We start from the raw sequence: 12,008 nt of genomic DNA, 5'->3' as shown, positions 1-12,008 counted from the left end.
AGGGTCGTAATGTGTAATAGGCAGACATCTATCCAGAGCATCACACAGGAATTGCAAACGGCATCAGGATCCACGTCAGTTACTATGACAGTTAGGGGGGAAGTGATAAAATTTCGATTTCATGATCGAGCGGTTGCTCATAAGCCACACATCACGGCGGTTAATGCCAAACGACGCCTCGCTGTGTGTAAGGAGTATAAGCATTGGACGATTGAACAGTGGAAAAACGTTGTGTGGAGGGACAAATCACGGTACACAGTGTGGTGATCCGATGGTAGGGTGTGGGTATGGCGAATGCCCGGTGAGCTTCGTCTGCCAGCGTTTGTAGTGCCAACACTAAAATTGGTGGTGTGGTGTGGTCGTGTTTTTCATGGAGGGGCTTGCACCCCTTGTTTTGCGCGGCGCTATCACAGCACAGACCTACATTGATGTTTTAAGCACCTTCTTGCATCCCACAGTGAAAAACAATTCGGGTATGGCGACTGCATCTGTGAACACGATCGAGCACCTGTTCATAATGCACGGCCTGTGGCGGAGTAGTTACACGACAATAACATCCCTGTAATGGACTGGCCTGCACAGAGGTCTGACCTGAATCTTATAGAACACCTTCGGGATTTTTGGAACATCGACTTGGTGCCAGGCCTCATCGACCGACATCGACACCTCTCCTCAGTGCAGCACTCCGTGAAGAATGGGCTGCCATTCCCCAAAAAACATTCCAGTACCTGATTGAACGTATCCCTGCGAGAGAGGAAGCTGTCATAAAGGCTAAGGCTGGGTCAACACCGTATTGAATTCCAGCATTACGATGGAGGGCGCTACGAACTTGTAAGTCATTTTCAACCAGGTGTCCGGATACTTTTGATCACAAAGATTCCTCATTATTGGTGCGCTGATTGTACCATCACAGATGTGCACTAAACGATGATGTACAATTGTCGCTAATGTTTGTATGCTCTGTGGGTCTGGTGGAGAAAAATCTGTAAGGGCAATCACAAATTTTCTGTCCGAAGACAGTTCAGAATCGCTGTGCCAACTATAAGGGTTGATTACAAATTTTCCGTTCGATTGGCATACCGGCCAGAATCGCTGTCAGCAGTGAGATAACCATCTCACCGACGCAACAGGTTGAAAACACCCTTATGGTAAAACACCGTGTTCTGCTGCATGGAGATGTCAGTAACTGCTTGCGGCATATCCTTGTCCGACAGGAATCGTCTAACCTTAAAGACGTTTTGTTAAGGAAGTGAAGATGTGATGATCGTATGTTGAGAGATCCGGACTTAAGGAGGGTGCTAGAGTATCTCCCGTAGCATGTTGGTCCGGCATGGACACATTAAAGAAAGAAAAAAAGGCCTCTGCTTATGTGTATATCTGCATCAGAGTCGAGCTACTTTACATATATGCTGCAGCAACGCCGTCAAACGAAAAACTTTTGATCGCCCCTTTACCACAGCTAGAAACTTTCACATTCACCACATTCGATTTTATGATTTCCTTATTGTGTAAGTAATTTTGTCGTGTGGCTGGTGTGCCCGACTATTTTCCGAACCTTATTTTCCGTGTGCAACCCGACTCGCACTTTCCTTCCATGAATATTACAGGTTATCCTATCTGTTGTAGCTCCATTATAAGGGAAAGCAATGTAGGGGAAAGTGTTTGTTTGGGGAGAATAGTGTACGTAGGTGCACTTGATGTTTTCTGGTTGATGTCTTAATCTAGTGGCCGATTTTAGACTCAGTGAATAAACGCGCACTAGGGCCGCCAAATAAGCAGTTTCTGGCATTTACTACTGCTTTTGCTATGAGGCTACAGGTTTGGTTTTTATGAAGTGTTTGTAAATATTAGTAGTTATACGTGTTTAGTGTTGTATAATTCATTACAGCTGTTTGGTAGATACGTTTAGTTCTTCAGTCTCATAGTTTTATGGTGAGTGAAATTCCGTATATACTTGTAATTAGTTGCATAACGTGTGGACAGTTGACCTATACTTAGTCTGTCCTACACCATCTTGTTCCGTGAAAAAATTCGTGGTCTTCTGTCATCGAAAAAGTGATACTTCCAAATGAAGAAACTTTCTTAAATGTCTTTAAGAGTTTTCGGTTTCTTGACAGTGGCAATTTCTTACTTGCCAAAGGCTTCTATTTGAAAATATATTTAAATTGTAACTTTTTGACACTACATCTTAATTTGATTACATTCACTTATAATTGGTATGTATTAGAATAATAATGTAACACACAGACTGTTAAATATGGGTATTCACAAGATTTTTTGTGATTGTAACATTTTCAGATATGAATAGACTTTTTGTTCCTAGGTACATGACCAATTTGTGGACCTTGGAAATTTTTTGTATTTGGAAAAACTTTACTTTCCCGAGTAATTACTGTAAAAGACTGCAGCACACACAACTTGAATGCTATTACTTAAAAATGGAATAAGAAAATATATTTAATGTGAAACAAATACTAACAATGAGATAGAGGGGCTGGCCAGTACTTAGCTCAGTAGAGCCGATAGATACACAAAAAACAACCGAAAATTTACGTTCCTAACTTTCGGAATAAATGTTCCTTCATCAGGGAGGAGAGAGAGGAGAGGGGAAAGAAAGGGAAGAAGGGAAAGTGGATTTAGTTACTCAAAACCCAGGTTATGAAGCAACAGGGAAAGGAAAACAGGGAGGGTAGCAAGGATGGAGGCATGGTTGTCAGAGGGAAGCCAAAGATATTCTATGAATAGAATATCGTTGGCTTCCCTGTGACAATTATGCCTCCGAATAGAATATCGTTGGCTTCCCTCTGACAACCATGCCTCCATCCTTGCTACCCTCCCTGTTTTCCTCTCCCTGTTGCTTCATAACCTGGGTTGTGAGTAACTAAATCCACTTTCCCTTCTTCCCTTTCTTTCCCCTCTCTCCTCCCTGATGAAGGAACATTTATTCCGAAAGCTAGGAACGTAAATTTTCGGTTGTTTTTTGTGTATCTATCGGCTGTACTGAGCTGAGGTAAGTACTGGCTAGCCCCTCTATCTCTTTGTTAGTATTTGTTTCACATCTTTATATGAGATTTTACATTAATTATTTAAAATATATTAAATATCTGTTACAAGACTGGCTAGAGGCGAATGTCTGAAAAGTATTCTAAACTCCAACACACTCACCTACTTCGTGTTTTCTCCGTCGACCAATCTATACGCCGAGCTTTTTTATAATATTTTATCACCATACCACTATAAAAAAACAGTAGTCTGCAAATGATGTGGTTCTGTTAATAACACGGGCAATACAGTACATATTTCGTTTCCCTGAGAGACGTCTAAACAGCTATCTATGGCCTACTGAGTTACCACACAAGAAGAGTTTGCGACAGTTGGTGCCGGAAATACCGTGGACGTCCGTCCACAGCAGGAAAGTCGCTGGGCGCAAACCAAAGCTGCCCGCTGGAAACCATCTCCCATGGAGCTGCAGCTTCACCAGGGAGAGAGGCGCTTCTTCTGACTTTAGTTCAGAAAACATTTTTTAGTTCGTGGTGATGGAACTGTAGTCAGTGCAGAACAGACAGGCTAAACCTGCGTTCTACAATTGCTGTAACGACCTTTACCAAAGTTGGGTAATATACTGGGTGATCAAAAAGTCAGTATAAATTTGAAAATTGAATAAATCACGGAATAATGTAGATGGAGCGGTACAAATTGACACACATGATTGGAATGACATGGGGTTTTATTAGAACAAAAAATACAAACATTCAAAAAATGTTCGACAGAATCTGATCAGAATAGCAATAATTAGCGTAACAAAGTAAGACAAAGCAAAGATGATGTTTTTTACAGTAAATGCTCAATATGTCCACCATCACTCCTCAACAATAGCTGTAGTCGAGGAATAATGTTGTGAACAGCAATGTAAAGCAGGTCCAGACCTATGGTGAGGCATTGGCGTCGGATGTTGTCTTTCAGCATCCTTAGAGATGTCGGTCGATCACGATACACTTGCGACTTCAGGTAACCCCAAAGCCAATAATCGCACGGACTGAGGTCTGGGAACCTGGGAGGCCAAGCATGGCGAAAGTGGCGGCTGAGCACACGATCACCACCAAACGACGCGCGCAATAGATCTATCAAGCATCTAGGAATACTTCCTTTCTTGTTCTAACAAAACCCCATGTCATTCAACGCATGTTTGTCAATTTTTACCCCTCTATCTACATTATTCCGTGGTTTATTAAGTTTTCAGATTTCATTGTGTGTGTCCTGCCCTAGAACCCACACATCCGCCCTACTGCGACACCTCTATTAGCCGTTTTCAGCGGCAGTCCACAACACATTGCGCCTGTATGCACAAAAGAATAAAGAATTTAGTATGGCATACATAGAGTATTGCGCTGAGCAGATTGGTGCTGCGCCAACTAGGAGCGTTGCGTGTTGCCAGAGTGTTCGTCTGTGTGATGTGACGATTGGTCGTGATGAAGGTCGTGGTCGTTGCAGGTGATGAGCACGGGCCCGCCCCGGAAGCCAGACGGCCAGGCGCTCCCGGAGTACCTGGGCTACGACCCCAGCTCGCCGCCGCTGCACCCGCAAGACCCAAGAGTGGCCGCTATGCGGTAAGTTCCACTGAGCACCGTCGACGTTTTTAGCACGCTAACCACGAACCGCTGGGGTTGTACCACACAGAGAATGCATTGAGAGCCCCTGCAGTGGCTTAACTCATTCTTCCATCAAAGTAATGCACTCCTTTTCTGGAATTTCGTACTTGTGTAACGTATCTGATCGTTTCAGTTGTTCATGGCCTACGGAGCTACGATTTACGTAGCAGCCATCGGGATTTATTAGTTCATTGTCCTCTGAGACCACCAAGCACAGTGTTACAAAGATAATGGCGCAAGCACACGTAGTTATGGAATCTCACTTTTGCGTGTTTCCAGAATTTTGAAATCGGAATTTTAAACGTGACGTAAACGTAAACTGATGTTGTTCACCTGATAAATAGACGGTTGACGCAGGCAATATTTGATACATTTTCCTGTCACAAAGGTAGCGTAATGAATGTTCAAATGTGTGTGAACTCCTAAGGGACCAAACTGCTCAGGTCATTGATCCCTAGACTTACACACTACTTAAACTAACTTAACGCTAAGAACAACAAAAAAAGCGCTATCTCCGGCGGGAGGGGCCGCGCAATCCGTGACATTGCGCTTGAAATCGCGCGGCCACATCGTCATAACAAATATAATTAGCTAGCAAAGTGGCAAAGAATTAATAATAATAATTACTATTATTACTGCTACAAGGGACTAAAACTATTGTCGGAAAAAACGCACTTCATGACAAACATCAGTGATGGCCCCTCAAATTTTAAAATCATAACACCACGATATCAAAAACAAACTATTTTAAATACCAAGGAGAAGGAACGCCAAACAATGCATGGCAGAAGATCGCCATATTAAATAGTTCATAACATGAGAAATAAAATAAGGAAAGCATACATAACAAAAACTTGGCCCCGGAACATACAACTAAGGCACTATTGAACATTGGCAAGTCCTGAAACTCTATAGGCTAGATTTGGGGATCTTTAAAAACTGAAATAAGTTGAAAGAATAATTCGAAGGAAAATATTGGGACCTAGAAATAATAGTAATGTTGAATACAAATTGAGATCGAACATAGAGATGTATTTGAGAGCGGAAACGCTAATTGATGTAATCAGGAAAAGAAGACCACAGTTTTGAAAGTGTGTTTCTAAAATGTACGTTAATGTCTTAACTGTGTCATTACATTATTACGCAACGACCTTCAGTTCTTGGGCTCATTATTCGGCAGTTTCCTTCATTCTCTGACTGACTTCCGAGATTATTCTTCGCGCTCCTCTGTCCCTCGCGCGCTCCCCCCTTTTCTTCGTCTGCAAACTGTGTCGTGAATATAGTTAGTCAAGAAGTAATAAATTAAAACGTCGTGCATCATCCGACAGTTTCCCTACATGAACAGTGAAAATGAAGCAAGCGATAATCTTTTTTTCCTTTCATCATTTTACGGTGGTTGTCAGGAAGTAGTAGTTCCATAAAGCTGTGAAACTGTGTGTGTATATTTATAATAATTACTGAAGTGACAAATTATGGGATACCTTCTAATATCGCGTCGGGCCAACTCTGCGTGGCATGGACGCAAGTCATGGACGTCTCCTGCAGAAATGTTGAGCCATGTTGCCTGTATAGCCGTCCATAATTGCAAAATTGTTGCTTTTGCAGAATTTTATGTACGAACAGACCTGTCGATTATGTCCCATATCGGGCGATCTGGGTGGGCAAATCATTCACTCCAACTGTCCAGTGTGTTCTTCAGGCCAATAGCGAACAATTTTGGCCGGTTGACATGCCACATTGTCGTCGCTAAGAATTTCATCGTTGTTTGGGAGCTTTACGTCCATCAATGGCTGAACGGCGTCTCCAAGTAGCCGAATATAACCATTTGCAGTCAATGATCGGTTCAGTTGGACCAAAGGACCCAGTCCATTCCAAGTAAACAATGCCCACAACCTTACCGAGCCACCACCAGCTTGCACAGTGTCTTGTTGACAACTTGGGTCCATGCCTTCGTGAGTCTGCGCCACACTCGAACCTTACCATCACCTCTTAGCAACCGAAATCGGGTCCCATCTTACCAGGCCATGGTTTTCAGTCATCTGTGATCCAACCGATATGGTCACGAGCCCAGGAGAGGCGCTGCAGGCGATGTCGTGCTGTTAGCAAAGCCACTCGTTTCGGTAGGCTGCTGCCGTAGCCCATTAACGGCAAATTACGCCATACAGTCCTATCGGATAGGTTCGTCATATGTTCCACATTGATTTCTATGGTTGTTTCACGCAGTGTAGCCTGTCTGACAACTTTGCCCAAATGTCACTGATTTCGGTCGTTAAGTGAAAGCCGTTGGCCACAGCAATGCCCGTAGTGAGAGGTAATACGTGAAATTTGGTATCCCCAGCACACTCTTGACACTGTGGATCTGGAAATATAGAATTCCCGAACGACTACAGAAGAGGAATATCCCATGGATCTAGCTCCGATTAACATTTTGCGTTCACATCGGAAACCTTGCCACATTTATCACATTGTACAAATGGTAGCTCCGCTAACATATTGCGTCTTATACCTTATCTACGTGGTACTACCGCCATCTATATATGTGCATAATATGTATGGATATCACAATGCCGGGCAAATGGACTATATAACGATTGCTGTCATTGCATGTATTACGACAAAACAGTGTTCAGGAGTAATTAAGCGGCGAGTGGTGTCGCAGGAAGGACGTGCGCCTGCTGCCCGAGGCGAACCTGCGTCGCAGCCCTGTGTCCTCCATGACGGAGGAAGACCTCTACCACCACCAGTACGCCAGGCCCTTCACCTACACGCCACAGTCACAGCAGCTGCATCAGCAGCAGCCGCCACCACAGGCCCTCCAACAGAGGCGGCCGCAGAGTGACATCGAGAAGCATCCTCAGGCACACATCCAGAAGAAGCGGACGGACAAGGAGAAGCCCCGCGGGAAGGTGAGCTCACCATACTCCACACCTATGTGCTGTTCCGCCTAAATGCCGTCGGGACGTACGGTTTTATCTCACCCTATGTAACCGAGCAGGCCTTGATCTTGACCCCATACGCTCCCGTCTGGTCTTGCTCTTGACAGTGACCCAACGTCTGATTTTCTACACCTATACCCAGAAAGCCTCAGAGTTGGTATCCAGCACGGCATTCCGTATTACCCTCCTGAACCCACCAATTCCATATTCTGCTAACAGTCATTGGATGTAGACCAACGCGAGCAGCAATGTCTCGATACGATAAACCGCAGTCGCGATAGGCTACAATCCGACCTTTATCAAAGTCGGAAACGTGATGGCCCGCATTTCTCCTCCTTACACGAGGCAAAGTTTCACCAGGCAACGCCGGTCAACTGCTGTTTTTGTATGAGAAATCTGTTGGAAACTTTCCTCATGCCAGCACGTTGTAGGTGTCGCCACCGGCTCCAACTTTGTGTGAATGCAGTGACAAGCTAATAATTTGCAAATCACAGCATCTTCTTCTTGTCGGTTAAATTTCGCGTCTGTAACACTTCATCTTCGTGGTATAGCAATTTTAATGGCCAATAGTGTAGATCGGTCGCAGGCTCGAATCCTGCCTCGGGCATGGATGTGTGTGGTGTCGTTAGGTAGGTTTAAGTAGTTAAAAGTTCTAGGGGACTGATGACCTCAGAAGTTAAGTCCCATAGTGCTCAGAGCCATTTGAGCCATTTGTACATCGGTGCAAGGAACCTTGCTACGAAACGACAGCTGTGTTTCCATCTGCGGCAAGGCGTCTTAACTGACTCAACCGGCTGCCTGTAGGACTTCCTGCGGCACCAATACTCGAAGGAATTTGCACCAAAAGAGGGAATAACAACTGATAACTAGTGTGAACTAAAACACCCGCGTATATAGCATAACGTGAAAAGCTTCTGATGACGAACCTGTTTGTTCGAAACTCGTCTGTGCAAGAATAAACCTTTATTTTGTACTTTTTAGTCGGATTAAATGAACCTGTTGTATGAAAAATTTGTTCTTATGTAAATAACGTTTTACGTAGTGCGGTGGGGACTTCATGGACATGAAGTACATTCACCTTAATGCAGCAGTTTGGCCCCGTTCCTCAAATTCACCTCCTGCAGTCCCACTACTGTAGCGTGCTGATTATGCGCTTTGCTGTGCAGGAGAACGTGCGGCTGCGGCCCGAGGAGCTGCCGGGCTACAGCATCCTGCCGCTCAAGAAGGGCTTCGACCCGCCGCCGGCGCCGGCGGAGCGACCCCCGCCGGAGGACGGCGTCCTCAGGGGCGACACGGCCCGCAGGGACTTCCGGCGCCGCCTGGAGCACCAGCTGGAGCAGCCCCGCCGCCTCTCGCCCTCACCTGGGCCGCACACCGTCTCGCTAGAAGACTACGCCAGGTACCTCCCATCGGACTCAGCTCGGCTGATGTTTGCAATTGTAGCAACTCTTGTTACATGTGCCACACGTAATCTGAAAGAGGTGTTTGTTTTTGTGTGTCTTTGTGGTGTTGTGTGTCTTTGTGGTGTTGTGTGTCTTTGTGGTGTTGTGTGTCTTTGTGGTGTTGTGTGTCTTTGTGGTGTTGTGTGTCTTTGTGGTGTTGTGTGTCTTTGTGGTGTTGTGTGTCTTTGTGGTGTTGTGTGTCTTTGTGGTGTTGTGTGTCTTTGTGGTGTTGTGTGTCTTTGTGGTGTTGTGTGTCTTTGTGGTGGTGTGTGTCTTTGTGGTGGTGTGTGTCTTTGTGGTGGTGTGTGTCTTTGTGGTGGTGTGTGTCTTTGTGGTGGTGTGTGTCTTTGTGGTGGTGTGTGTCTTTGTGGTGGTGTGTGTCTTTGTGGTGGTGTGTGTCTTTGTGGTGGTGTGTGTCTTTGTGGTGGTGTGTGTCTTTGTGGTGGTGTGTGTCTTTGTGGTGGTGTGTGTCTTTGTGGTGGTGTGTGTCTTTGTGGTGGTGTGTGTCTTTGTGGTGGTGTGTGTCTTTGTGGTGGTGTGTGTCTTTGTGGTGGTGTGTGTCTTTTTTTTGTGGTGGTGTGTGTCTTTTTTTTGTGGTGGTGTGTGTCTTTTTTTTGTGGTGGTGTGTGTCTTTTTTTTGTGGTGGTGTGTGTCTTTTTTTTGTGGTGGTGTGTGTCTTTTTTTTTGTGGTGGTGTGTGTCTTTTTTTTGTGGTGGTGTGTGTCTTTTTTTTGTGGTGGTGTGTGTCTTTTTTTTGTGGTGGTGTGTGTCTTTTTTTTGTGGTGGTGTGTGTCTTTTTTTTTGTGGTGGTGTGTGTCTTTTTTTTTGTGGTGGTGTGTGTCTTTTTTTTTGTGGTGGTGTGTGTCTTTTTTTTTGTGGTGGTGTGTGTCTTTTTTTTTGTGGTGGTGTGTGTCTTTTTTTTGTGGTGGTGTGTGTGTGTGTGTCTTTTTTTTGTGGTGGTGTGTGTGTGTGTGTCTTTTTTTTGTGGTGGTGTGTGTGTGTGTGTGTCTTTTTTTTGTGGTGGTGTGTGTGTGTGTGTCTTTTTTTTGTGGTGGTGTGTGTGTGTGTGTCTTTTTTTTGTGGTGGTGTGTGTGTGTGTGTCTTTTTTTTGTGGTGGTGTGTGTGTGTGTGTGTGCCTTTTTTTGTGGTGGTGGTGTGTGTGTGTGTGCGCCTTTTTTTGTGGTGGTGGTGTGTGTGTGTGCCTTTTTTTGTGGTGGTGCTTGTGCGCGCGCCTTTGTGGTGTGTGTGTGTGTGTGTGTGTATGTGCTTGTGCGCGCGCCTTTGTGGTGTGTGTGTGTGTGTGTGTGTGTGTGTGTGTGTATGTGCTTGTGCGCGCGCCTTTGTGGTGTGTGTGTGTGTGTGTGTGTGTGTGTGTATGTGCTTGTGCGCGCGCCTTTGTGGTGTGTGTGTGTGTGTGTGTGTGTGTGTGTATGTGCTTGTGCGCGCGCCTTTGTGGTGTGTGTGTGTGTGTGTGTGTGTGTGTGTGTGTATGTGCTTGTGCGCGCGCCTTTGTGGTGTGTGTGTGTGTGTGTGTGTGTGTGTATGTGCTTGTGCGCGCGCCTTTGTGGTGTGTGTGTGTGTGTGTGTGTGTGTATGTGCTTGTGCGCGCGCCTTTGTGGTGTGTGTGTGTGTGTGTGTGTGTATGTGCTTGTGCGCGCGCCTTTGTGGTGTGTGTGTGTGTGTGTGTATGTGCTTGTGCGCGCGCCTTTGTGGTGTGTGTGTGTGTGTGTGTATGTGCTTGTGCGCGCGCCTTTGTGGTGTGTGTGTGTGTGTGTGTGTATGTGCTTGTGCGCGCGCCTTTGTGGTGTGTGTGTGTGTGTGTATGTGCTTGTGCGCGCGCCTTTGTGGTGTGTGTGTGTGTGTGTGTATGTGCTTGTGCGCGCGCCTTTGTGGTGTGTGTGTGTGTGTGTGTATGTGCTTGTGCGCGCGCCTTTGTGGTGTGTGTGTGTGTGTGTGTATGTGCTTGTGCGCGCGCCTTTGTGGTGTGTGTGTGTGTGTGTGTATGTGCTTGTGCGCGCGCCTTTGTGGTGTGTTTTAGTAAAGTGTAAATGACGTCCAGAGTAGTGATAATTGCCCCCTGACAGCTCTAACATAACCATAATGTATCGGTATGCATACAGCATGTTCTAAAACGCTGAGCATAAGAACAGGCTCTTCTGGTGCTCACATTTAAAATTCAGTTGGTGGTAAAACGGTAGGATCAAGTGTTTAAGATAGCCCTTGAGCTAGGGACCACTTGTATACCCAACAGAAGGATCGTCTAAGTGTCACTGCCCTACAGTAAAAGATCAAACTATGAATAATAAAGTTTTTCCTGCTTAGGCAAATGGAACAAATCGGTTGGCTCTTTCTGCATTTGATTTGGTCGACGGTCAACTCTATGGGACTTACGAAGGCAATATTAATTAAAACCCAAAAAAGTTTTTTTACAATTAATTCGCCGTCACCAGTGGATCAAAACATAGCCGAGTGTTCCAAGACGGCAATGCACTGCTAATAGCGGAAAATCTTACGATGCATTCCTGAGATCCCGAACTCGAACAACCTTAAAATTTTTCTATATATCATTAAACATTTCCGGGATAGACGGGTTCAAGTTACCCTATGTGTACACGTAAACTACGCACGTAAAATCCCGTGTGACGGGAAAATGTAGTTTATAAAGTGACGTAGCATGGAGAAATGTGCTGTAAAGTGTCTCCGTTATCATCTGAGACCCCCGTGTGGTAGGACTGAAGCAAATGGGTATTTTTTTCTCTTTTGCGTAAAATCCGGTCTGAGGTCTAAAATCAGTTTTATGTTATTTCGATTTCACATACGTAACCAATCTAATTTTTGCTGACCAGTACATTTCTTTTCATATAAGTTAGTGGCCGTGCCGCAGCAGCAAAAAAAGGAACCAGTGGAAAATGCTGCTATCGGTGTACAAAAATGCGAATATGTTCTGGTTTATTGAAAAGACGGTGACTAAAAAAGTGGCGT

General features: G+C 45.1%; 1 protein-coding gene across 1 annotated transcript in view; it reads left to right on the top strand.

Moving 5' to 3' along the window:
* Positions 1–12,008, top strand: part of LOC126267486 (uncharacterized) — a 319,130-nt gene that overhangs the window by 275,819 nt on the left and 31,303 nt on the right. Inside the window, exons 6-8 of the mRNA XM_049972770.1 lie at positions 4,492–4,607; positions 7,309–7,555; positions 8,752–8,984. Coding sequence (XP_049828727.1) covers positions 4,492–4,607; positions 7,309–7,555; positions 8,752–8,984 — 596 coding nt within the window. The remainder of the gene's footprint in view (positions 1–4,491; positions 4,608–7,308; positions 7,556–8,751; positions 8,985–12,008) is intronic.

Source organism: Schistocerca gregaria, chromosome 4, assembly GCF_023897955.1.
Source record: "Schistocerca gregaria isolate iqSchGreg1 chromosome 4, iqSchGreg1.2, whole genome shotgun sequence".
Taxonomy (NCBI): domain Eukaryota; kingdom Metazoa; phylum Arthropoda; class Insecta; order Orthoptera; family Acrididae; genus Schistocerca; species Schistocerca gregaria.
The sequence above is the reverse complement of the archived record's forward strand: the minus strand, read 5'-3'. Positions and strand labels throughout refer to the sequence as shown.